The sequence below is a fragment of the Lytechinus pictus genome, chromosome 10, assembly GCF_037042905.1.
Source record: "Lytechinus pictus isolate F3 Inbred chromosome 10, Lp3.0, whole genome shotgun sequence".
Taxonomy (NCBI): domain Eukaryota; kingdom Metazoa; phylum Echinodermata; class Echinoidea; order Temnopleuroida; family Toxopneustidae; genus Lytechinus; species Lytechinus pictus.
The window spans coordinates 12436753-12463731 of NC_087254.1; the positions used below are offsets into that span (position 1 = coordinate 12436753).

Here is a 26979-nt window from a genome sequence, read left to right on the forward strand (position 1 = left end):
TGAAAGAAGGGAAACCCCCCTCCACACACTCAAAATATATTTCAGGAGCAATCTTCCAATTGTATTTTATAAAGAGGACTTTTAGTTCAAATTTACTCCTCAATATACGAAAAAACATAGAGTATATAGAGGTGTGGGCTACCAAAACTAAAGCACTAGCCCCTTGTTTTTCTTTACAAATTGAAAGAAGGGAAACCCCCCTACACACACCCAAAATATATTTCAGGAGCAATCTTCCAATTGTATTTTATAAAGAGGACTTTTAGTTCAAATTTACTCCTCAATATATATAAAAACGAGGAATATATAGGAGTGTATATGAGTGTGGGCTACTAAAACGAAGGCACAAGCCCCTTGTTTTTCTTTACAAATTGAAAGAAGGGAAACCCCCCTCCACACTCCCAAAATATATTTCAGGAGCAATCTTCCAATTGTATTTTATAAAGAGGACTTTTAGTTGAAATTTACTCCTCAATATACGAAAACACACAGAGTATATAGGGGTGTGGGCTACTAAAATTAAAGCACTAGCCCGTTGTTTTTCTTTACAAATTAAAAGAAGGGAAACCCCCTTACACACACCCAAAATAAATTTCAGGAGCAATCTTCCAATTGTATTTTATAAAGAGGACTTTTAGTTCAAATTTACTCCTCAATATATATAAAAACGTGGAATATATAGGAGTGTATATGAGTGTGGGCTACTAAATCGAAGGCACAAGCCCCTTGTTTTTCTTTACAAATTGAAAGAAGGGAAACCCCCCTCCACACACCCAAAATATATTTCAGGAGCAATCTTCCAATTGTATTTTATAAAGAGGACTTTTAGTTGAAATTTACTCCTCAATATACGAAAACACATAGAGTATATAGGGGTGTGGGCTACTAAAATTAAAGCACTAGCCAGTTGTTTTTCTTTACAAATTGAAAGAAGGGAAACCCCCCCACACACACCCAAAATAAATTTCAGGAGCAATCTTCCAATTGTATTTTATAAAGAGGACTTTTAGTTGAAATTTACTCCTCAATATACGAAAAAACATAGAGTATATAGGGGTGTGGGCTACTAAAATTAAAGCACTAGCCAGTTGTTTTTCTTTACAAATTGAAAGAAGGGAAACCCCCCTACACACACCCAAAATAAATTTCAGGAGCAATCTTCCAATTGTATTTTATAAAGAGGACTTTTAGTTGAAATTTACTCCTCAATATACGAAAAAACATAGAGTATATAGGGGTGTGGGCTACTAAAATTAAAGCACTAGCCCGTTGTTTTTCTTTACAAATCGAAAGAAGGGAAACCCCCCTACACACACCCAAAATATATTTCAGGAGCAATCTTCCAATTGTATTTTATAAAGAGGACTTTTAGTTGAAATTTACTCCTCAATATACGAAAACACATAGAGTATATAGGGGTGTGGGCTACTAAAATTAAAGCACTAGCTAGTTGTTTTTCTTTACAAATTGAAAGAAGGGAAACCCCCCTACACACACCCAAAATAAATTTCAGGAGCAATCTTCCAATTGTATTTTATAAAGAGGACTTTTAGTTGAAATTTACTCCTCAATATACGAAAACACATAGAGTATATAGGGGTGTGGGCTACTAAAATTAAAGCACTAGCCAGTTGTTTTTCTTTACAAATTGAAAGAAGGGAAACCCCCCTACACACACCCAAAATAAATTTCAGGAGCAATCTTCCAATTGTATTTTATAAAGAGGACTTTTAGTTGAAATTTACTCCTCAATATACGAAAACACATAGAGTATATAGGGGTGTGGGCTACTAAAATTTAAGCACTAGCCCGTTGTTTTTCTTTACAAATTGAAAGAAGGGAAACCCCACCTGACCCCGTTTGTTTGATTTGTACAAGAATGCACGCTTCTCTTCCTGCGCAAAATCCTGTATCTGATCTATCTTACATCGCGATATTGTTGGCTGGAACTGTTGGCTGGCTTGCTGTTGGCTAGCTTATTGTTGGCTGACTCTACTCCGGCAGGCACTTTGAAGAGGTAATTTTTACAGAATTAGAAGAAGACATCATGGATTTTCCTAATTATCACGACGGATATGCAACTTACTTGTAAACAAATCAAACAAAGTCTATGATACATTTTCGATAATGCAAAAAGAGACATTCAAGTCTCTGATTGAGAGCCGCAGATTGAACATTCGCACGGCGCAATGGTAGCGTTTTCGCCGAATTCGTCGGGGCGAAAACTCCAAGAGAGCCGTACCACTCACCAGTCCCGAACGCTGCGCTGTATGTTTGATGATTTATCTGGTGCCATTTCGTGCTTATAAATTTGTTTTTTCTACAATGCCACTATCTCATTAAAATTGTTTGTCATGATAACATTGGAAATATTATCGTTTAATGGCCCAAAGGATCGACTGTAATAAAAGATACTTTGAAATATTGTCAGAGAGTGATTAGTTAGGTGATGTTTATGGTCAGAATTTAGTCATGGCTTCGGGTGAACTTACGCGAACGCGGTCACTTGCTCACGGGGCGAGTCGGCCTGGCCCTTTGGTGGAAGGCCGTTAGGCAACGTGCAGTGCAGCTAGAGCAGAGTTGGGGAGTTATAGGTATAAAAATACTTTGAAATAAGTAATCTGCAAATATTTTTGTCTTATCCCTTTGGATTACTTAGATAAGAAATTCAAATTCAAATTTTAGACAGTGACAACAAAGAGTGGTGTTGTATGGGGGGGGGGGGGGGGGTGGGGTCTTGCATGCCCCCAATTCACGAACAAGAAAAAAAAGGAAAAGGTAAGAGAATCTTGCGAAATTGTTCAATTGGATTTTTGTAACCAAAAGTCAAAATTATGCTTATGTCGCTTGCTTGCAACTATATATTTTATAAATTTTGCCTGATACGCCATATCGTAGTACCCTCAATTATTTTCACTTGTTACGCCACTGACATGACTGATATAACATCTACTAGTTTATGATAACATTATTTGGTTGCGGGATCAAAGCATCAGCTATATAGCTAAACATTTATACTTTATGCCTGTTCAACTTCCAATACAGGTTTAGGCCTGTATTTATGAGATGTTAAGATCTATGGGTGCCTTTATTATTTTCATTTTCAATTAAAACAATTATTAATTATGTATTAATTTAGTATTAACCTCGATGATACATTTTATTGTATTAAATCGTACAATTTCTGTTGTATTAAGCCCCTTATTAAGCCCTTTTAAAAACATGCTCAGTAGCAGACCCCCCCCCCCATATATAAAGACAATAGAAGTGTATATAGAATTAATTGAACCCCCCCCCCTTATTGAGGACAAAATGAAAAAAAAATACTCAAAATAATCGACCGCCCCCCCCCCCCCTTTGACGAGGCAGCTGTCGGTGGCCTGATGTCTTCATTGACTTCTTTTTGCTTGTAAAAATAATATTAAAGAAATAGGGGCTACTCTAAGTGTCCCCTGTGAAAATTGATTTGGATCTGCAAGTGCATGAGGCTGCGCCCCCTCCAACGTCATAGCTACCCCATATCTTTAGGTTCTAGCTCTCATATTTTTCAGCTCCCTGGTTTTTTGGAAGAAAAAAAAACGAGGCGAAAGAAAAGAGTGAAATAAATGAAATACGATTAATCAAAATTTGAGTTAATTGTTTGAAAGAATTATACTTATCAGAGAAACTAAATTAAATTCTACAACCATGAAGAATAACAGCAATCTTGATAAATTCTTTTTTTTTTTCAAAATCAGAACCAATCAACCTTTTTCTGATTATTCTGTCACTTTCCATATTTTGGAGAAAAAATAAAAGTGTTCATCGACGCCCTGTACTGCATGATGAAACTGTATCCCCACTCGGCCCTCGTAACCCCCCCCCCCCCCTCTCTCCCTCTCCCCCCCCCCCACCACAATGCCCCTTGCTCATTTCTCTTATCTCACCTTGACCTTAATTAATTAATCTTAACTATTTGGCGGTACAGTCAAACGTGACTGGTCGCCATCATAGTTTCATCCCCAACAAACATGGAACAAACAATAACAATTCTGTTTTTCGACCCAACACCATTCCTTTCAATACGCGTAAGGCTATACGTGGGCATGCACAAACAACGTGGGTTAACAAAAACTGACCCGCGTTTGGACTAAAATTGTGATTAAAATAAAAATGTTATAAATATGAAAAAAATATGTGTATAATGAAGGATATCTGATAAACGGAAAAACATCAATCGCTAATTCATAAAAATGCTGGAAAAGATTTGACAGAGGTTTTTAACAACGGTAATCAAGGGGAATTAGTGTATGGGTGAATGGCGTTCGAGCTTTAGCCGAGCGCTAGCCGGAGAGGGCGCGGGCCAAATCTGCCTGAATCTGGCAATATGGCGTCGTCCATTAAGCTGACGTTAGCCAGCGGCGACTGCACGTACGTGTCTCCCGAAGGCCGAACTTGACTGAATGGAAGCGAGAAAAAGAAGTCAGTAAATTTCACACTTTTTTTTGTCTTTAGTTTTAAACACTCTTTGTGGTGCAGTTAAGCTTAGATTGTTTTATTCTTAAATTGTGATTGATCTACATACTCCCTTTGCTCTATGTAGTAACGTTAGGTTGGATCAGACAGTTCTCAAATCAGTCAAAATCAAATCACGAAATTCAGAATCAGATTTTCTGCCATCGCGTTTTGACTGCACTGCCACTGCTGCAGCCGCATCGTCATCAGTCATGAATCTGGCCGAGAGGAAAGGCGAGAATTCGTATGACAACAGTCTCCTCTACGCAGGATTCAATCAAGACAATGGTAAGGCCTAATATTAATAATGTTATCAAAATGACCTATCCCCTGTCCCCAGCTGCAATGGGCATGAGCACGAATCGCCCTTCTTGCGATGGTGGAGACGGGTGTTCTCGTGATCATTAATTGCGAAGAGGGCCGATCGGGCTAAAAATCTCAATATTGAGCAAACTCGAGCTGGTGCAGCACAAGACAGCTGGCAGCAGCCTGTTTCGAGGAGCTTTTTAACATTTTTAAATTTCTCCTCTTAGTCTAACACAGACGGCTCGCGATTGTGCAGCTGCCAAAAAAACGAAACAGCATTTCTACTAAAAAGCATGATTAGGCGGCTAGACAGCTGGCAGCCGTCTGTTTCGAGGAGTTTTTTAACTTTTTTTTTTTTTTTTTTCTCCTCGTACACAGACGGCTCGCTAGCGTGCAGCCACCATTAGGGGACTTGCAATGCAAAATCCCCCCATCGGGGCTCTTCAATTTTTGTCTTTAATGAATAAAAATTTTGGAAATTAACGCGACCAAAATGCAAATTAATATTCCCTCTTGGCATTAATTGCCAAAAAAACGGAGAAAAATCAAGTTAAAAGGAACAAAAACAGTGACTTACCTCGGCTGTCGCGCAAATTCACTTCCCCGTTTTATCCGATCTTAAGTACATAAACATATTGCCATTGAGTCCCCTGTACAGATCGCGCTAGAACTTCGGTCTCTGTATTTGGTGAGTGAAGCCAACGGAGTTCAGCTGAACAACCAATTACATAACAGAGACCGAAGCTTTTGGTCTAGATTAGGCCTAGACCAAAAGCTTCGGTCTCTTTATGTTGGTTGTTCAGCTGAACTCCGTTGGCTTCACTCACCAAATACAGAGACCGAAGTTCTAGCGCGATCTCTACAGGGGACTCAATGGCCATATGTTTATGTATTAAGTTTGGTTAAAACGGCCGGAAGTGCAGTTGCGCGACAGCCGAGGTAAATCACTGTTTTCATTCCTTTTGACTTGATTTTTTCCCCGTTTTTTGGCAATTAATGCCAAGAGGGAATATTAAAGGAGAATGAAACTCTTGGAGCAAGTTAGCTTTTGTGAAAGCAGAAAAATCAAAGAATAAGATCAACAAAACTTTGAGTAAAATAGGACTAGCAATAAAAGAGTTATGAGCATTTGAATGTCGAGATCACTAATGCTATGGAGATCCTCCCATCGGCAATGCGACCAAGATCTGTGATGTCACACACGTACAACTCTCCCATTTGGACACTGAAAATATACCCCAAAACATATCTTTTTGCTCATTCTAATCATATGACAAACGATTCATCAATGATATAATGTTGTGAAACCTCTGTACTTGTCATCTCATAAAGAGAACACCTCACCTTGTGATAGACTCTATAAAAGTGAGAATATACGTGAAATAAGTACTAAAGTAATGAGGGAGTTGTACGTGTGTGATCGCATTGCCAATGGGAGGATCTACATGGCACTAGTGATTTCAATATTCAAATGCTCATAACTTTCTTATTATTCATTTAATCTTCCTCAAACTTTCAACAATATGTTTCTTTGATTTTTTTCTTTGATATGGATTCAGCTGGTTTCAAGGGTTTCATTCTCCTTTAATATGCATTTCGGTCGTGTTAATTTTCAAAAGTCCCCTATTGGTAGCTGCACGATAGCGAGCCGTCTGTAGACGAGGAGATGTAAAATATATATATAGTTCTGACATTTTAAAGTTATCTTTAAAGTTATATTCACATCCTGGTCAGTGTGCAAATGAGGTTACTGATGACATCACTCACTATTTTGTTTTTTATTATATGAAGTATTAAAATTTTCTCCTCATTCTCCTGTGAAACAAACTTTCCATCCTCCCTGAGCATGTGGAATTACCATTTTTTGATATTTCATGGTTCAGTCAAGTTGGTCCTTAACTGTCAAATAAGTAAAAATTGAAATATTGTATAATTCAAATAATAAAAAGTAAAAGAAATAGTGAGTGAGGGACATCTTCGACTGTTTCATTTGCATGTCACTGAGTTGTGCATATCACTGTTTGTGAAACTTTAAAATATAACTTTCTTATATTACTAATTAGATCCGATTTTGATGAAACTTTCAGCATCATTCTTGTTTGATTTTTCTCTGTTGATTCGAATCAACATTTTCTTTGGGTGGACTTGACCTTTAAGAGGAATGCCATGATTTTATTTCTCAGCAGTTGTGCAATAGTGCCAGAATCATTAGGCACATCCAAACACTTGGGTCGTCATTAAATTGGATTATGTTCCAACTAATTTCAAGATCATTACCATAGCCGTCAGAATTAACTTTGCCAAATTAACGAGTTAATTTACAAGTTTCTTTTGTATTCAGGTTGTTTTGCATGTGGAATGGAGTCTGGTTTCAGGGTGTATAACTGTGACCCTCTAAAGGAGAAAGAGAGACAAGGTATAAACAAAAGCTTATATACCGGTATTCATATATTTGAATAGTTACAGCAATTAACATGTGCTGTTTTATCACAATGAAGAATATTTCTCAGAACTGTAACAATCTTGTATTTAGATTAGCCATCAATAAGTAACTGTTGATAATTTGACATCACTGTTGACCATTAACGAGGGGGTGTCATAGAAATGCAATTGATATTAAAAATAGAAGTACACTTTGGATCTCAATAAACATTAATTATAGTTAATATTTTCATAAGGGCAGTGACTTCATGTACTTACAAAAGTAGCAAAGAATCTCAAAAGGCCTCGTATTCTATTCTATTTCAGCTTCGTCAAGAAATAAGATTAAAGTGTAATCCAGCGATTCATTTCATGTTTTTGAAATCCAACATATTTTCATTGATAGGATGTAAACAGACAATACTCTTATTGATAGAAATCAGAGAACTGATGTACATTTCTTATTCAAATTAATTACTAATGTTTTATTCATTTCTAAGAAAAAGAGGGAGAAATTAAAAAAACCTAAAGGACATTATTTTTAATGTGTAGAACTAGAGAAAACTTACAAATGATTAGTGACATTTGTTTCAAATTCTACAGTGTATCTGCAAGTAATTTCCTATGATGTCCCCATATGATTTGTGAAACTAACTTGGGATGCATTTGTGCATGACATTGACATGTTGCTTCATTTATCAATGAATCGTGTTTATAAATCTTTCAACTTAGAATGATTTCATCTTGTTTTCATTTGCAGATTTCACAGATGGTGGAGTTGGGCATGTTGAGATGTTGTTTCGATGCAACTATCTTGCATTGGTGGGCGGCGGCAAGAACCCTCACTATCCTCCCAATAAAGGTACTATTAACGCTCTAAAAAGTTGTTTGTTGTTTTCAGTGGTCAGAAATGGTTAGAAATGACTTGCGAAAAATTAAGATCCAAGATGCAAAGTGAGGTCTAGAACTATAATATGCTTACATCTTCTTATAGTTCTTATCTGAGGTAATATTTCATGACCAATTGATTAGAATCAAGATGGGTGCTAGCTTTCATGGGGAGTTGATATTTATTTCCGACCCCAGACTTGGGAAGCCTCTTGTCAATGCCCTAGCGGTAGCGAGCCAGGGCCTCTTGACATCACTGAGTTGACTTTTCTATTTTCTTGTTTTCACCGCAAACCCAAAGTTCAATTTTGGGGAATGTTAAGGCCGGTTTGGGCTGCCATTTATTGGGTGAAATCTCCCATTGTAATGCACATGAAGTACATTAAAGAATAAAAAAAGAGGCTTACATGTATGTCACAATTATTTACTTTTGAATTTTATTAGCTATGATCTGGGATGACCTCAAGAAGAAACATGTGATTGAGCTAGAGTTCTCTAGTGAAGTCAAGAGTGTGCGATTAAGAAGAGACAGGTAAATTCTGATAGATTTTCTTATATGCTTTTCACACTGCATTTCCTTAACCCCATGCTATCTCTTTTGTGTTTCACACTGTCTTTCTTAACCCCATACTATCTGCTTAGCCGGGGTTAACGCCTTAACGCTAGACTATCACACAGCTCATGAATATTGATGATTTTACCATACAGAGCACGATCAACATGCAATTTCCACTTCTGTCATTGGCTAATGCTTAGTCCCACTTTTCCTTAGCCCAGTTTCGTTGCACACTGCATCTATTAGCACCGCAAGATTTTCATCAAGCCTCACCAATATTTTTCTGCTTTCATTAAACACAACTTATTGCCAGAGAGAACTTCTCCTTTGAAAAAAAAAAAAAAATTTTAATGGGAATTACAAAACAATTGACCTTTGCCAAGACAGCCTCCACCATTTTCATTAAAATTCTGACACATACATAAGTGCCCTTTATGATGTGATTTTTGTTTAGTTTTCATTTGAGGGTGTTATCTGGCAAATATTGGCACACTGTCATAAAGGCACAAAGGTTGCTGTAGTCATATTGAGTAGCTAGTTTCATAATTTTAGATATAGCAGTTTATAGCAATATATGCTGATTTTAAGTATTTTTTTTATTGTTAAAAAGACATGATGTGTAGAGAATTTGCTAGGGTTTTGGTAGTTGTCCTTAATAACGAATAGTTGTCCCCCTCCCCCCTACACTCTCATACTCTGTCAAGTCTCAAAATAAATTCACATCTTTATTTAGGAAGAAAAGTAACAAATCATATTTAATGACCGTGCATTTGTCTTGTTTAAGTCTCATGATGACAAGACAATAGATGATTGGTAGTTTTGATAGTTTATCATTACCCATTTTTTGCAATTCTTTGTTGATTATTCCAGGATAGTTGTGGTCTTACAGTCTATGATCAAAGTCTACACATTCACACAGAATCCTCAGCAGCTGCATGTCTTTGACACATGTATGAATCCTAAAGGTACGGTATACTGCTGGTGGTGGTGATTATGATGATATTGTGGTGATGATGGTGATCACCCGGTATGGTGATAGTGATGGTGATGACAGTTACGGAAGAGGATGACGGTGATGCTGATTTTGGGTTATGAAGATGATGATGTTGGTGAGATGAATTGATGAAAACAATTATAGTGAATAGTGTAGTAGGTTTCACGGTACACCATGTATCTTTCTTGGGCAAGTGTTGGTCGACGTTTCGACAAGTGTATTCTTGTTGTCTTCTTTGGTACTCGAGTCTTCAGGAGAAGATGACAAGAACACACTTGCGGAACGAAACGGTGGTCCTTTTCAGGACAAACACTTGCCCAAGAAAGATACATGGTGTACCGTGAAACCTACTATACTATTCTTCTTCGCCATGGAAACCTTCAGAAGTTACAATGATAGTGAAGTTGACGATGATGGTGATGTTGGAGACGATGCTGATGTTGAGGTGATAAGCATTGTCGCTGGATCGTATGATCAGACAAATGATTGGAGAGGTATATCATTGATTCTAAACAATGGTCCACACCTCCCAACCTTTTTCAGATCTCACCGTCATGTTTCACTAAATCCTCATACCACTTTTTTCTGACCCATCAAATCTTGTTTCTTTCAGGTCTCTGTGTTCTGTGCCCGAACAGCAACAATTCATTGCTTGCCTTCCCTGCCACAAAGACAGGCCACGTGCAGATCATCGATCTCGCTCAGACGGACAAACCCCCTTTAGACATAGCAGCACACGAGGGCGTCCTAAGCTGTTTAACATTCAACCATCAAGGATCAAGATTAGCAACAGCATCAGACAGGGTAAGGCAATATCCATCAAAGCCCTTGACTCCAAACTAGACCAAAACTAATTAGCCTATGGCTTGTATTTTTAACCTGGGTTTTATTAAAACTTTGGTCTGAAGTTGTGATTTAACTAGTGATAGCCAATCGTGAAGTAAATCTCAAATAGTAATAATAATAATAGTATTAGTTCTTGTATAGCGCGTAGCAATTTATGAATAACGTCTCTATGCGCTTCCAAAGGACTTGGATATTATTACCCCGGCTGTAGCTCAAGCAGCCTTCAAGCGCTCAGTGCATTTCAAGGAATAAATTCCTGCCAGGTACCCATTCACCTCACCTGGGTTGAGTGCAGCACAATGTGGATAAATTTCCTGCGCTGAAGGAAACTACGCCATGGCTGGGATTTGAACCCATGACCGGAGTAGTCCAGAGACTAATCCACTGGGCCACAATGCTCCAGTACAGGTTTTAACCAAAAGTAAAAACTTTTTTGTCAATCTTTTAGTGGCCATTTGTTAATTTGTGGTTTGAAAATAAGTTACCATTATTTAGTATTATACACTAGGTGCATGACTTCAAATATTTGTATTATTTTATTTTTAAAGGGCACGTTGATCAGAGTTTTTGATACAGGCAACGGACAACAACTCCATGAGCTAAGAAGAGGATCAGGAGGAGCTCAGATTTACTGGTGAGACATTAATGGATACTTGCCACTCTCTTCCCAGGTGTATCTCTCAAAAAATGACATTTGAGAAGATATTGGCCTGTTAAAAAAAACACATTAATGGTGACTTCGCTGTTTTGTTGATAATAATGATATTAATAACAGCTGGATTTATAGTGTTTTTTAAGAGGATAAAAATCATTGGGAATTTTTTTTTATAGAAGTGGTAAATTGAGTGTAATTTTACACAGCAAATCTTCATAAACCAGGGGTTCAATGATGGTTCTCAATGCCAGCTGTGTGAATTCAGGGTCAGTATGTGTGGTGTAATGCCACCACCAGCTCTAGCACTGTATTTGAAACCATCCATTCTATAACAGTAGTGAATCTCATGTGAAATTGGTTTGATATATATATTTTATTATGATTGTACATATTTTTGTCCCTTTTCCATGAACAGTATCAACTTCAACCAGGATTCCACCATGCTGTGTGTGTCAAGCGACCATGGAACCATTCATGTCTTCGCTCTAGAGGCAGACGCACAGAAGAACAAAAAATCACAGTGAGTACAGAGAGCTCGCTGATTCATGTCACTCTCTAGCTTGCCTATTCCTCATGAGAAAATGGTCAACACTAAGATGGATTTTTGGGCCGATAGCCCAAAAATCTATATTCTTGTAATAAAGGGGAATTTGCAAGTCCCAAACCGTTGGGAAATTGAATCCTACGTTATTTGCAAAAGGCTTCTTTGCTGTGCAAGCGTCGGACGAATGGATAGAAAAAACAACAGCAGAAAGCACCGATTTGACCATACTTGGGATCGTCATTTACTTTGGGTTACCAAAGTTCTCAACAATCCTCTAAGTTTTAGACTCTTAAAAGGTCTCACTTGTGAAACCCAACAATTGGTCTGTATTAAGTGTTTTCTGTACTTGAGAAAGAGAAAATTTATCTCTGGTTCACCTGGCTGGTTGGTGAGGCTATCATCTGTGATCCTTCTCGCAGATCAATCTTGACATTTTGGCGCCGATTGACTAACACCCCTTCAGGCTTTGTCCAGGTGCCTTCTTTGATTGTGTTTCCATAAGTTCAGACTTATCATGGCATGAAATTTGAAACATAGGAATTTGTCCCAAATATAATTCGAGTAATATCTGTTACAGTTTGGCCTCTTTAGAAGAAGTTTCTACATCATGACCATCATTATAGGCATAATCTATGTTTATTCTTCATAATCATTATTTTATTAATATCATTATTCAGCATCAATGAAGATTTGGTTTATATCATTTACCACAAGGATCACCAATCGTTAGTAGAGTCACTCGCAACTTACGAATAGCTTCATGACACAGTATGGATCTAGATCTAGGATGATATAATGTCAATTCATCTTGGTTCTACAGTCATTTTCATGAAATCATTGGTAACTTGTTCAAGATTGTTGACGTGTTCGTTACGGGTAGCCAAGGGCGGTATATCAACGAAAATGGAAGACCCCCATTGCAATGGCTAGGCCTGTAGATTAGTGCATTTGGTAGGGTTAATTATTTGTTCAATAGTCTTTGTGCCATCTTGAGAGAGTCCTTTTTTGTTGCCCCGAATGAGTACATTATTTTGTGTTTGATTGTGTGATTGTTACTTACAGCTTAGCATCAGCCACTTTCCTGCCAAAGTACTTCAACTCGTCATGGAGTTTCTGTAAATTCCAGGTGCCCAACCACGCCCAGTGCATCTGTGCCTTCGGTTCTGATCCAAACTCGGTTGTAGGTGAGTGCTAGCAATCAGGTGGTTCTTGGTCACATGACATCAAGGGAGCAAGTGTTTCATAAAAAAGTTTTGTTAAATGATTTTCAGTGACAGATGATATAAGCTGCTGCATATCCCATGCATCTGATTGGCTTAGACCATATTAGATAAAATCACTGACAAAACTTTTTGTGAAATGCTCCCAAGATAAAAATCAAGTATCCAAGCAGGAATTTCTCTGAGTCCCATGGACTGTGCAGAATTTGTATAGAGTTGAAATCATACTTTGATAATTCAAAGTTGAATTTAGCACCCTTTGCAGAAAGCTTGTTGGTTTCTCAGTGCGTGTGCTGAATTAATGTTCACAAAATCTGAATATTCCAGGGTTTAAACCCCCCTCCTAGTTTGAGGGTCTGAATAAAAGAAGTAAGAATCTAACATTATCATAAAAGCTGTTGCAATCATGAAGAAAATTCTCTGACTTTTTTTTTTCATCTACCCACTCCCCCATCAAACTCTCTCTCTTGATTTCTTCCTATCTCTGGTAGCTATCTGTGCGGATGGAAGCTACTTCAAGTTCGTCTTCAACAACAAGGGAGAATGCAGTCGAGATGTCTACACGCGATTCCTTGAGATGACCGATGACCACAGTTGAGACCCCTTCCGCTTCCTCTTGACCGGGCCGACAGCGAGTCACCTAGTCACATGACCAGGCAAGATGTGTAATTCCATGTGTGATAATATGAAGATAGGAGCTAATAATAAGTGCATTGGAAATAGTACTTTGTTGATTGAATCTTACATCATCAGGGCGTGTTTCACAAAACTTTTAAGTGTGATTTAGAGTCGCACTTAAATGACAGTTTTGTGCGGTATGGAACGCATCACCGCATTGGTCAGATCATGTGCACAGGAGGCGCACTACCAAGAAAAAAGAACAATCAGATTACATGTTAAATAACATGCACATTTGCATTCAATTATGACTATTAAGTCACACTTAACTTTGTGAAACACCCTCTCGGACCACTTTGCATAAAAGTATTACAGTAACATTGTCATCCAATTGCACATCTCTGAAATCCTTGATTCTCATTGGCTGTTGAGCATCGTTACCATGGTAGTTACCATTGGGTGGTAAAGTTGATATAATAGTAACTTTTATGCAACGGGGGCCTGGATATGAATAAATACTCTTTGCATTGCACTAGGTTATCTCATTGCTTTTTATATTTCTTACTTCCTCCATTGAATACTTAACTATAACCTATGCTGCATGACGAATTAGAATGAATGCACCTTTATCATACTCCAGTATCACTTCTACATGAATTCATGGATAAAACTTTGGGATATGAATATTATGTCGCCTAATGATTGTTTTCCACTTCAATAAGGCGTTTGACTTCCATAACCTATTGGGGAATACCACTGACAAATTTGCTATTAGATGCAAGAATTTGCAATGAAAATCACTGAAAAATTATGTCATGAAACGTTCCCCAGGCCAGAAACTTATTTTCTGATTTTAACTGCCTAATTTGTCTTTAGCCAAGCTGTAGCTTGTAACAGTCATCATTGAAAATCATTATTTGATTCATTAAATGCTCTCAAAATGGACCTCTTCCAAGAATTCCCAAATGTTGGTTTTGTTTTTCAGTACTTTTTCCATTTTTAACCTTTGTATAACTTGAAGCCTTCAAGAAATTATCCGCTTGAATAGGTAGAACTTTAATTACAAATTGTGTTCTGAATTCCGTTATTGATGGGTCTGTGTAATAGGTTTATGGTATTAGTCAAATTTGAGAAAATTTGGCGGCTAACATAGTAAAGCGGCGATTGATTTTTGCAAGCCTTAAAGCACACCGTTGATAGCAAAGTGGATATATTAAATAATAATAATAATGATATAGGATTTGTATAGCGCACATATCCACCTTGCTAGGTGCTCAAGGCGCTTCTATATTACCCCGGCTAAGCTAGTCTACCGATTCCGGTGCACACAGCTTTTTGAGGAATTACTCCCTGCCGGTACCCACTTACCTCGCCTGGCTGAGTGCAGCACAATGTGGGTTTATTTCTTGCTGAAGGAAAACACGCCATGGCTGGGAATCGAACCCACGTCCTTCGGATTGTGAGACGAGAGTCTTAACCACTAGACCACGACGATACTGATCTGAAAATGAACAGTTTCATATTGTCTGCGTTGAATATAGGGATACATATATATTTGGGGTCATGTTATATACTCCACCAATTACTTCTGGAGAATTTCACTGTATTTAAGATTGCAGTTAGGATGTTCAGTAATACTTGATTACCTATACGTCCAAGTTTCATGAAGAAGGTCCTTGTGGGCGCATCGTGGTCTAGTGGTTCTGACTTTCACCTTTCAAACAGAGGGTTGTGGGTTCGAATCCTAGCCATGGCATATTTTCCTTCAGCAAGGTGAGGTTAATGGGTACCGGCAGTGCGCACCAGAATTGGTAGACTAGCTTAGCCGGGGGTAATATAGGAACGCCTTGAGCACCTAGCAAGGTGGATACGTGCGCTATACAAATCTTATATTATTATTATTATTCATTAATAATAACAGTAAAGTTTATTACAACCCTTTTGATAAAAGTTTTCAGATTTGATTTTGGCAAAGTGAAGATTTCACGCAAATGCATCCATGCCATTAGAACTGTTCATTGTGGTTTAATTTCAGAAATTTCTGAATAGGATAACATTGATCATAATATTGATCATAATAATATCGTCATTTGGCATTTATGAGTTTAATTCATAATGAGGTAGATATATGCTTATTTGATAGTTATTCATATTTCTTTATTACACTTTCAATATTTGCTGTAAATATAAAGTTATCATATTTTATATTTTTATATTGATGCCATGCAGAACCCCATCGTTCTTATTTTGGTTGACTAAATCTCACAGCCGAATTCTGTTTACTTTTTTTTGTTGTCTCTTTTTCTTCCTTGAAATGAAATTCAAGTCATATGTAAACAGTAGTATTGCATTTGGTCAGTATATGATCATTTGTTTTCTTATATTTTTTCTTCTGCCTTTTTTTTGGAGGAAAATATGTTACTTTAATAACCTGAGGGTTCCAATTCAGTTTGTCCACTTTCATAAGATCACATGTCGTTTGTCAGTTGTCTATTGTTTTTGTTGAATATTTGTTCCATAAATGAAATTGTAAAAAAAAATGATTGTCACAGATTCGTCATCCCAACCCTTCCAATAAGTGAAATTCACTGTTTATTTTGTGAAGTGTATGTTTCATGAAATTCATACATTCTATTATATGTCTCTTTCTTGCGCCAATTCTTTTTATGTCATGGTTGATTTCAATAATGCCATTCCATGTTGTGTGACATTTGTTCAGTCATTTCAAAACGTTATTAGTAGGTGATGACTTTAAATAGAAATTGTCAACATGTGCCTTGATTTTTTATTTGTTGGTCCCTCAATCTTTCAAGATGGTTTTCATTTGATGGACAATTAATACAGGGTGATTTTAAGTCCAGTGTTAGTGTTGGTGTCGGAAGCACAATTTGGATTGTGTTTCCAAATCTATTCTGAGTTTACACTTATGATCACATCACAATATTGACAGCTCAACCCATAGTTAGTGACTTGTCAGGACCGACTTCATTTTAAGTTGAGTGGTATGCTCGAGTAAAAATTGACTAAACACCAACACCAAAAGGTCAACACTGAACTTGAAATCACCAATCATTTGCATGTAAACCTCTGCATCACAAGAACATCCTGAAGTTTTTTGCTGGTAGAAAAATTCAAGGATATCTTTGGATATCAGTGATAACTCTGAAATCATTTTAAAGGTCAAGTCCACCCTAGAAAAATGTTGATTTGAATAAATAGAGAAAAATCAGACTAGCATAATGCTGAAAATTTCATCAAAATCAGATGTAAAATAGGAAAGTAATGACATTTTAAAATTTTGCAGATTTTTCAAAAAACAGTTATATGCACAACTTAGCGACATGCAAATGAGAAAGTCGATGATGTCCTCACTATTTCTTTCGTTTTTTATTGTTTGAATTATGAAATATTTCATTTTTTACAGCTTTGACTATAAGGGCCAACTTGACTAAACCACAGAGTATCAAAATAACGCTAATTCCACAGATTCAGGGAGGAATTGATCTGTTTCACTTGACAATGAGAAAATTATAATTTTTCATATAATGAAATACAAAAGAAATAGTGAGTGGATGACATCACAAGTCTCCTCATTTGCATACCGATCAGGATGTGCATATAAATGTTTTGCGAAATTAAGCGAAACTTCAAAATGTTATAACTTTCTTATTTTACATCCGATTTTGATGAAATTTTCAGTGTTGTTGGAGTTTTCTCTTTTTATTCAAATCAACTTTTTCATTGGGTGGACTTGTCCTTTAATGTATGAATGTCCGCTTACCTGCAACGCACTGTGATCTGATTGGTTGCAGAAGAATCGCAGACCCAATCTCAGACGTTTGACTCTAATCTTCCTGTGTTTTTCCACAATTTTGCTAATTTCAGCAATAACAAATCAGATGATTTGTCCTAGATGAAGAGGTCATGACCAATTTGCTGTGCTGCTGCAGCACAGAAAACATACACGCAACAGAGAACGTTCCATGGAGATGCAGCTCGTTTGCAGAGCTGTTACGACGTGTGCGCTGGCCTGCGATGCGATTGCCCCGAGATGGGAGCAGCAAACTTGTTCCAATCGGATCTTAGTGCAATGGTGTTGCACGATGCGCGCTGGGCTTTATGACAAAATTGAATTTATAGCACCCACATTGCCTAGTCTGCTGTGCAAACCCTTCACTTGAGTAAAGGGTCTGAATTGCAGCCTACTCATGCCTTGTGTACTGTAGGCCCTCACAGCAAGTTTTGTATGTGCTAGTCTTTGCGTGGAGACACACTTGTTGATCAAAGTTTCAATCAGGGTCTGTGCCTGCAGACTACACATCGCCTGGACTTTTCAATCCAGGGTTTCATGGCTTAAGCATATGGCTTAAGCATGAACATTCGTAAATAATCAGTTGACTTTCTACATGACAAATTCCAGTATTACTCAGTATGATATATACTCCAGGATGCATGCTATTAAATAGCAAAGGTTGCAGTAAAATTTATAATAATCAAACATGAAAGAAAGAACTTTCATAGAAATGTATGCTTTCTATAATATCAGACATTTACATTTAAAATTGCATTTGTAAATTATAATATGACAGAGTATGTTTGAAGGTTTCTAATATGCAGATGTAATAATTATATACATGTAGATTCAGTACTTAGATTATCTTTAATTTTATTCTGTGAATTGTATTTACATTCCCGCTCGTTTCTCGATTTTCTTTTAAAATAATCACTTTCTTGTCACATGCAGTATTCTCGTCTTGCTATATAAAAGGGAAGTGTCATTGGTGAGAGCAGGGAGTTAACTCCCTGGTAGGAGAGATGTGAAACTTTACTCAATTTCTGGTAATGTTCTTGCATGTACTAGATAACATGCAGTAGACTGCCTCAAATATGCTGCCACAACAAAGTAAGCTTCATTTTAAAACACGACCCATTTCTTAGTCTCTTGTAAGGCGGCACTAAATCTGAACTTCATTGCTGTCCTATTTTTTTCTTTCTCATTTTGTCTCTGTGGTGTTAATGCCGCACAAGTCACAATGGCGAAACCAACCCAAACCGACCAGTGGTATGTCAGTGGAAATAATGTAATATCTTTGTCTGTTCTGGGCCATGTCTTACAAAGAGTTGCAGTGATCCAATCAGTGGTGGATCCAGGCAGGGGTACATTCGGCCCATTTCCACGCCCCCCCCCCCCTTTTAGAGCCATAACAGATATTTGTTAGGGGAATATGTCCTGCTTACACAATTATTTGCTTGTCAAAATTTTCACGATATAAGTCACCATTAATTGGGAGTGGATACCTTTTTGGGGGCTTCTTAATTTTTTCTGTACAAAAATCCCCCCCCCCCCACCATGCCAACATGTAAGTCATGTTCAAGATGTTTCCAAGATATGATGTATACTCATACATTCATTGCTGTCTTTATAATCCAGTTTGCTCCACTTGTTTCCAAACTAGGAAAAGTTATGACAATGATGGATTCCCATATAATTGGAGTTGATCAGTTCTCCCCCCATATTACAAAGAGTTGCGATCAATTCGATCAACCCCAACTATTTGGAAATCCATCATTGTCATGATTTTTCCTCCGGGATATTTCCAATATGACCTTTGTAAACAAAGAGAAGCACACTGAATTTTTAAGAAAATGGTGAATGTATGAATAAAGAGCAGATCTAGAAATTACTTTGAACAATCATGCAAATATGTATTTGTATGTTGACGTTGCTGGCCATTCATTGTTGTGGTCGATAGGGGCCCATCTTGCAAAGAGTTACGATTGATCCAATCAATCTCAACTATATGGAAATCCATGCCTGTCGTAATTTTTTCCAAAGGAAATTTGCACGATGTCCTTTGAGAACAGAGAGAAGCATACTGAATTGAAAAGAAAGTGGTGAATGTATGAATATACATATCTACAAAACATTTTGAAGAAACATATATTTTAGATATTGACGTTGCTGGCTTTCCATAGTTGTGGTTGATTGGATCACTCGCAACTCTTTGTAAGACGGGGCCCTGGGGTTGGTTTTGTTGATGTGACTGAAGCAGTGGATGATTTCAAGTTCAGTGTTGACCTCTTGGTGTTAGTGTTAGGTCAATTTTTACACGAGTATAACACCAAACACAACATGAAGATAGTCCTGACAAGTCACTCACTAGGTGTTGAGCTGTCAATATTGTGATCTGGATCATAAGTGTAAACTCAGAATAGGTTTTTGGAGCTAGGAAACACGATCCAAAATGTGCTTCCAACACCAACACTGAACTAGAAATCACCCATTGTAAGGTGGTACACTTCATTATTATGAACAAGGCTTTAACAATTTTATTCCATCTTTGTTTATACCATATTATTACTCAATAAGTGAGAAACCAATAAGACTTAGCAGTATGGATTTAGTATGATATGTACAGTAACAATTACAATAGAATATGATTGTAAATATAATATTCATTCAATTAAAAAAACATTTCTAGCATATTTTGCATGTGGTCATTTGCTATATTATTGTAGAACATATTTGTTTTAATGTGCGATGGTGGTTATTGATATTGCTGATGAAAAATGTGAAAATGACAATGATCCAATCAATCATAACTACGGAAATCCATCAGTGTCATAATTTTTTCTACTGGAAATTTGCACAATTTCCTTTCTAAACAAAGAGAAGCACAGTGAATTTTCAAGAAAACAATGAATGCATGAATGTACACCATAGAAAATATTTTGAACAAACATGCATGATAGATGTTGACCTTGCTGGCTGTCCATAGTTGTGATTGATTGGATCAATCACAACTCTTTGTAAGACGTTTGTTGTGAAGAGGAAGGTGGGGGAATAAAAGAACAACCTCTTAAACTAAATCTTAGTGCCATAGTTACAAAGGTCATTCAGGGGTTCTATTTTATAAAATAAGTAAATTTACCATCATGATAACTTTCATGGTAAAAGGGCCAATCAGCCACTCAACATCAGAGTTTCCATGGTAGTTCATGGTTACCATAATGGCAAATTTACCATGATCGAATGTCTTATGAAATGTGACCCAGATTCACGATTCAAGGAATTGCTGTAGTATTACTCCATGACCAACAGTGAGGGAAGTGCCTTATAAATTTAACATGCCCGTATGGAATGTGCCACTTTGCTTTCTTTGGCTATCCTGTCAAGGTATTTGATACTACCCCACCAGATCTTTGCATTTCTTTTGTAATACTTGATGAATGAATAAAATAAATCAAGAAATACAATGACATGATGGGGTGTATGAAATACCTAAGCAGGATAGCCCAAGAAAAACAAATCAATGATATCCTTGAACTTAGACTATTGAGGGTCTCGTAGAACAGTCCTGTGGATGGTACTGGTTTTTCACTCTGCATTGTACAGAGGGTTCGAGAATAGAGAAAATGTATTGTCAAATGCCCTTCGTGACAGAACATCCAAGAAATCCTTGTCGAAAATGGTCTGTCCTGAACTCTGGACAAACAACATATTTGCAATTCTTCTTGTCAGCTCCGAAAGGATGAAACTGCTGTTCTCTTCACCATTTTATGACAAAGACCTCCCAGCTATTCTTTGTCATTTAACAGAATTTTCAATACATTCATTGTGTTCTTGAACCCTCCTCCATGCGTCGCAGAACCGAAAACTCCCGGGATTCTGGTTCATTCAGAGCGCAGGAACATCCAAGGATTTCTTCTTGATGACGCTCGTCTCTGCCGTTCTCCTGCCTTTCAGGATGTCTTTCAAAGGCATTGGATGATCGCTTGCTTCTTCATCCTCCTCCTCCTCCTCCTCCGTCATCTCTTTAAAGTCTTCCTCTTTGGCATATCCGACCATCAGCAGCATCATCTGAGCATAGTTCTTCGGCCAGCCCTTCCAAGACAAGCTCGCTAAAACAGTGAAGTTTTCCTGTCGACATATGGATTAGAAGATGAAATACTAAATTGTTTGAAAATGAGTCTAAATGCCATGGAGATAGATTTAAGAACTATTCAGCAACATTGACATTTTCAGAGAAGTCAGAAAATGAAATGAGCTTTCTAGTTCTGTACATTTAATTAAGAATAATACAGCATTTTGGAATTAATTGAACAATATAGAGGGACTTTTTTTTTGGGGGGGGGCATGCTGTATTTTGGATGTCTTTTGGAAGTTTATTCATAGCTAGGAATGGTCCAACATTGAAATGATCGACCCCTCCCCCCTTATTTATGAGATTGTAGTATAGTATTTTTTAAAGTCATGCCTGCATGCCAGTTACCCCTTTTTTTCAAAATCAGAAGGTGCAGTCACAATTCTTGCCCCTTCATGCCCTCAATAAGAACAAGCTGGTACCCCCTCCCCCCTGTGTAAAAAAAAAAATATATATATATTCCTTTCACAAGGGCTGCTAAAAAATCCACCATGTCCATGATTTATGCATGGCAGATGATTTGACGGTGACTCCTTTTGAAAAGAAAAAGTTCAGTGGTTATTTTAATATTTTTAGGGCTTATCACTCTTATTAGCTCCTGCCTCCCCCCCCCCGCCGTTATAGAAATGTATACCTTCAAATCGTGTGCTTCCACCAATCCCACATTGACCAGTGAGCCTGCGCACAACGTGAAGAGAGTGTAGCAGCACCAGCGAAGCAGTGCCGAATCGTTGTACTTCTTTAGAAGGTCGGCGAGGATGGTGATCACGCCCATGGACCGGAACTTTTCCCCGTGGTCGCGATGACCTCGGTAGATCTCGCTGAGGGATCGCACGATCTGTGTACGAACCCTGATGCTGGTCTCCCGATCAGAGAGGTAGCCGAGCAGGAGGTCCAGTGAGGTAGCGGCGGCCTTTGCCGCGTCTGGACCACCTGAGCGATCGAGGGGGAAAGAAAAAGGGTAAATGTATGGGAAGGGTAGGGGAAAGGAAGCAAGGAAGATAAAAGGAGGACAGGGCAGTGAGAAATGAGAGTGGTAGGAGTATCGGAGATGGATTAGAAGGGTGAAGAAGAAGAGGAGGAAGAGGGGAGGAGAAGAAAAAGTAGAAGGAGAAGAAGAAGAGAAAGAGGAGAAGGAGAAGAGAAGAAGAAGGAAGAAGAGCAAGAAGAGAAAAAGAAGACGTAGTAGAACAAGGGGGATGATGAGAAGAAGAAAAAAAATTTACAGAAAAAGGAGGATGTAAAGAAAACGCGGAAGAAATTGATGTATTAGAACGGGAAGAGAGATTGTAATGACTGAGAAAACAATTGTACATATCTGTGGGTTGTTTGTCTGGGCCAGAAGGCAATTTCAATAATTTGCAAGCAATATCATCAATTGTTTAACGTACAAACACACAGTTGTTTTCAGATCTTTTTTTTTTTTTTTTTTTTTTTTTTTTTTTTTTTGGGGGGGGGGGCTGAAAAAACACAAGCCGACACAATTTTTTGCAGATCGAGATCTATTTGCTGTATGTTGAAGAAAGCTGGAGCAAAAGATGATGTCAGCATTTTATCTGCTAGAATGTGCTTGGGTGTCCGGACCCCCCCCCCCCCCCCCCCCCCCCATTCACTCACGAGGAAAGGGGCCTATTGCAGGGAGAGAAGGGGCGGGGTGGGGATGCTCTAAGTTGGAATGAATTCTAAAAATAAAAACAGAATGATGGATGATGATAATATCGACATACCACCCCAAGCTAGATGCCCTATCCTCCGGATAGCATCAGTCATAACATCCGGGTCTGTCCCTACTCCAAGATCCTTGCTGGTAATAAGAACCTCTCTCTTGAATCGGTTGGTTTCCCCCTCCCACTGGCTGTCGCCTCGGCCCTCTCCATGAGAAGCAAACGTGTGCCAGGTCTTCTCCACTCCCTGGACCACGGCTCGTCGGACTGATTTGAACATGACGACGGTTCGGGCGAGAGCAATCTCTTTGCGAATATGAAAACTGAGAAAATCGGGTATAAAATCATTCTCGAATGAATGCGATATTTGCATTGATAATTAAATTAGGGCGCGTCAGTCTATGTGAACGCGCATTGCGCGTGGGTCAACAAAATTATTGCGCGCAACCAGGCGAAGCCACATCGACGCCGCGCCAACTTTCACCCTTCCGCCGGCCCCCTATCCCAGCTATATAGGGGCCCGTTCCTCGCCCTTCCGGATCCCCCTAGCCCTTCACCCGCTCTCATTTAATTTATTTTTCTAAGATTAAACTGGACTACGAGGAAAATGGAGCACAAGAATGGGAAAAGGATGTGCAAGGAATGAGATTTCCCTTCTCAAGCAAAGCACGAAAACCCCTCTAATATTTAAAATAGGAGTCGAAAGTTCCATTGAATAGAAAACCTTTCAAGAAATATTGTAAATAGTAGGCCTACGACACGAATTTTATGAAAGCAAAAGTGGGCAGGTGAGGGCAGAAGGCACGTAGCTCACGGCATGCCTCCCCTATGCTCCCATAAAAGGTAGAAAGGGAAAAAGGAGGATAAATGGAAAAGCAAAGGGATTAAAAGAAAGAAATAGGTTTGTGGGTTTTTTTCTCAAAAGAATAGAATCCTGGGGAGTGTTTCATCAACATTTTTGTCCGACAAGTTGTCAGATCTGACATCTTTCCTTGATGTTGATTGGCTAAGAAGCACTGTTACTATGGCAACTGTCGGATAAAATGGGACTTGTCGGATAAAACGTCCGACAAGTCCTTTCATGAAACGCCCCCCTGAACGAAACATCTCCCCCCTCTCAAATTTTTTTTTTATAATAATCGAATATAATCGCTTCCGTGCTTTGCGCTGGACAATAATCCATTACTCCTTTGTTCCCTACACCCTTTCCCCACCCCGTCTTCCCCGGCTGCCTCGAATATAGGACTAGTGTATTTAATTGAAGGATTTTTAAAAGTATACATTCGGACAGAAAATAAAATTATATTGGGCCGAAATATGTGAACTCATCTTTTTTTTTGTTCTTTCATATTGAGCGCACAAAATTCCGGGCTTCTAGTCGAAGCGAGTGAACTCCATCAATACTTGCCGTCACTCCTTATATAGGCTACTTCTCTCGCTTTTCAGCTCAGTGGCGTAATGAGCCAAATAAATATATAAATAAATAAATGAGGGGCGGGATATGGCGTAACGGGTAAAATTTATTTAGAAAAAAAATTGCGAGCGAAAAAGTTAGCGAGCAAAAATGTCGACATTCTTTATTACGAAAATCCAATGTTGTGATTGATTTTTACATATTATACAGAAAATGATATATTTCACCCTTCTTTCTTTCCTTTTATATTTTTTTCTTGTGATTTTTTTTTGGGGGGGCAAGCGCCCCCGGCAATATGTACGCCACTGTTTCAGCTCATCGCCGTTGATAAATGATTTGCATGAGCCTATTAACAAGACTTGACTCGATTACATACCTATACAATAGAAATGGAAAATAATACCGTGTCGTACAAGACACATAAACAAGAAAAAAACAATGAAAGCATGGAATCGCCCTCATTGTGATGGGGCGGGTGACAAGAAAAATGAGAGTATAGTATAAAAAAATCCCCTATAACAGTGGCGTACCGTGGGTCACGGCATGGGGGGGGGGGCACCAGCAAAAATTTCGAGTCACTTAGAGACGTTTTAAGGACATGCGGTGCCATTAAACGGATATGTATCTCACTGATTAAATAATGCGAGCGCGAAGCGCGAGCTGAAAATTTTTGATATTCGGACCTAAAAAGGGACATTATAAGCAAATTTTATGTAATCATGATACGTACCTGTCTCGCTAAACAAACAATGCGAGCGCGAAGCGCGAGCTGAAATTTTTGTATATATTGGCCCCAAACAGGGACATTTTAAGGACTATATTTTAGGAATCCATTAAGAGTATACATATCTCAACATAGTCATCTAATGCTAGTGCCATCCTTTGCTGATTTTGTTAGAATTACATCTAAACACATTTAGCACTTTTTGTAGTCATTGTAATCATGATTATCATACGCATCTCACTAATCAAATACTGAAAAATTAGGAAATTCAGAACTGAAGAGGGGCATTCTAAGGCTTGTTTGCAGGAATTCACTAAGACCGTACGTATTTCATTAACCAAATGATGCGAGCGCGAAGCGCGAGCTGAAAATTTAAAAATGGACATTTTAAGGACTGAATTTAAGAATTCATGAAGAGCAGATATCTCACCAATCAACTAATGCGAACGTTAGCACGGACAGGAAATGTTTTATATTAAGACCTTGAAATAGGGCAATCACTTTAATAGGCATGAAAAATGGAACGATAAAAACTCGAATTGCGAGGAAATATATTTGGTGTACAGTATATTGATTTGAAAACGGGAGGTTTTAGTACAACATGATTATATATCTCGTTAAACAGTCTATGCGAGCACCAGGAACAATAAAGACATAGGCACTGAGCAATTAATGTTTCATAAAGTTATGAAAAAATGCTTCTTATGTAGTATAACTTTATAATGAACAATAATTTCTTCTTTCCCCACTACGTTTCTCTTCCTTCTCCCTCTTTTTCTCCTTTCCCCGTTTTTTTTTTTGCCAGCCGATTAGGGGGGGGGGGGCACGTGCCCCCCATGCTCCCCTCGTAGTTACGCCACTGCCCTATAACGTGCATGAAACACCCAAGCCCGCCCCATAGCTCAAACACGTGACCTTTTACTCTATGGCCCGAATTCAAAAAGGTCGACTAAAGTTATACCGGGGTTAAATTTAGCCCGGGGTTAACTAATACCCGGGTATAAAGTTAGTCTACCTTTGTGAATTCGGGCCTATATGGCACAGTGACTCATTCATTCTCCATAAACAATAGTATCCATTCGAATGAATATATAATCTGTATCTCCATTCACCTTTTGTTTTCAGGTGATAAGAGGTTTTGGTCAAGCACCGGTCAATTTGTCAGACATCCAATGTATTAAAAGAATCTTTGTTCATAATAAACTCACCAAGCGCGACATTGACGTCAGAGCTGGGCCTTCCCCGGGGTTCGATTACCAGAAAAATGAAATCCACGCCCACTCGACATGGTCCGTTGCACTGAATGGTCATCACGTAAAAAAATACAAACAACGAAGATGAAAAGCTGGAACAATGATGACAATTGACAATGTTTTGAGTATTGATCACGATACATTCAGTGGGTGTAGGGCGTGGGGGTGGGGGGGGGGGGGCAAGAATGGGCATGGGTACACATTATGAGAGAAATCATACTGGATATACATATATCTATCCATCAAAGCTCATTGCAATCGCTATTTGGGCCAACAACCAGAGAGCCATTTTTACAAATACCCTGCAAATACCACTATTAACCTTCATCATCATCATCATCATCCTCCCTCCACCACCACCATCATCAGCTCCAGCATCATCACTATTCGGAACCATTATTTTTCCTCAAAAAGTAAGATTCCTTCCATTTTTCCCCTCTAAGAATGAAAAAAAAAT

The 26979-nt window shown here is 38.3% G+C and overlaps 2 protein-coding genes across 5 annotated transcripts; one reads left to right on the forward strand and one right to left on the reverse strand.

Moving 5' to 3' along the window:
• Positions 1-1957: 1957 nt before the first annotated feature.
• Positions 1958-20028, forward strand: LOC129269850 (WD repeat domain phosphoinositide-interacting protein 3-like). 4 transcript variants are annotated; one of them, XR_010294802.1, is made up of 12 exons: positions 4380-4461; positions 4583-4782; positions 7142-7216; positions 7982-8083; positions 8554-8641; positions 9536-9630; positions 10273-10463; positions 11054-11139; positions 11576-11680; positions 12767-12888; positions 13416-13580; positions 17428-20028. XR_010294802.1 is itself a non-coding variant. In XM_064105351.1 (11 exons), exons 2-11 carry the CDS (start codon positions 4707-4709, stop codon positions 13520-13522), a joined length of 1047 nt encoding a protein of 348 aa, XP_063961421.1. In that variant the 5' UTR covers positions 1958-2017; positions 4583-4706; the 3' UTR covers positions 13523-14500. The 4 variants fall into 4 exon arrangements, 2 of the variants coding, with proteins under 2 accessions (XP_063961421.1, XP_063961420.1); XM_064105351.1 differs by lacking the exons at positions 4380-4461; positions 17428-20028 and adding an exon at positions 1958-2017 and having other exon boundaries at positions 13416-14500; XR_010294801.1 differs by having other exon boundaries at positions 4361-4782.
• LOC129269851 (uncharacterized) lies at positions 19135-25394 on the reverse strand. The gene is made up of 3 exons (XM_054907315.2): positions 23195-25394; positions 22102-22400; positions 19135-21463 (listed from the first exon to the last, which is right to left on the reverse strand). Exons 1-3 carry the CDS (start codon positions 23502-23504, stop codon positions 21221-21223), a joined length of 852 nt encoding a protein of 283 aa, XP_054763290.2. The 5' UTR covers positions 23505-25394; the 3' UTR covers positions 19135-21220.
• Positions 25395-26979: the final 1585 nt, after the last annotated feature.

What these genes read in the sequence shown, in the direction of transcription:
- LOC129269850 (XM_064105351.1), top strand. Translation starts at nt 4,707, where the DNA reads ATGAATCTGGCCGAGAGGAAAGGCGAGAATTCGTATGACAACAGTCTC. An exon ending in CACATGTATGAATCCTAAAG is followed by an intron (nt 9,631 to 10,272) that starts GTACGGTATACT and finishes TGTTTCTTTCAG; the next exon opens with GTCTCTGTGTTCTGTGCCCG. An exon ending in TAGCAACAGCATCAGACAGG is followed by an intron (nt 10,464 to 11,053) that starts GTAAGGCAATAT and finishes TTATTTTTAAAG; the next exon opens with GGCACGTTGATCAGAGTTTT.
- LOC129269851 (XM_054907315.2), bottom strand. Translation starts at nt 23,504, where the DNA reads ATGCAAATATCGCATTCATTCGAGAATGATTTTATACCCGATTTTCTC. An exon ending in AGGGCATCTAGCTTGGGGTG is followed by an intron (nt 22,401 to 23,194) that starts GTATGTCGATAT and finishes TCGATCGCTCAG; the next exon opens with GTGGTCCAGACGCGGCAAAG. An exon ending in TGGAAGCACACGATTTGAAG is followed by an intron (nt 21,464 to 22,101) that starts GTATACATTTCT and finishes ATATGTCGACAG; the next exon opens with GAAAACTTCACTGTTTTAGC.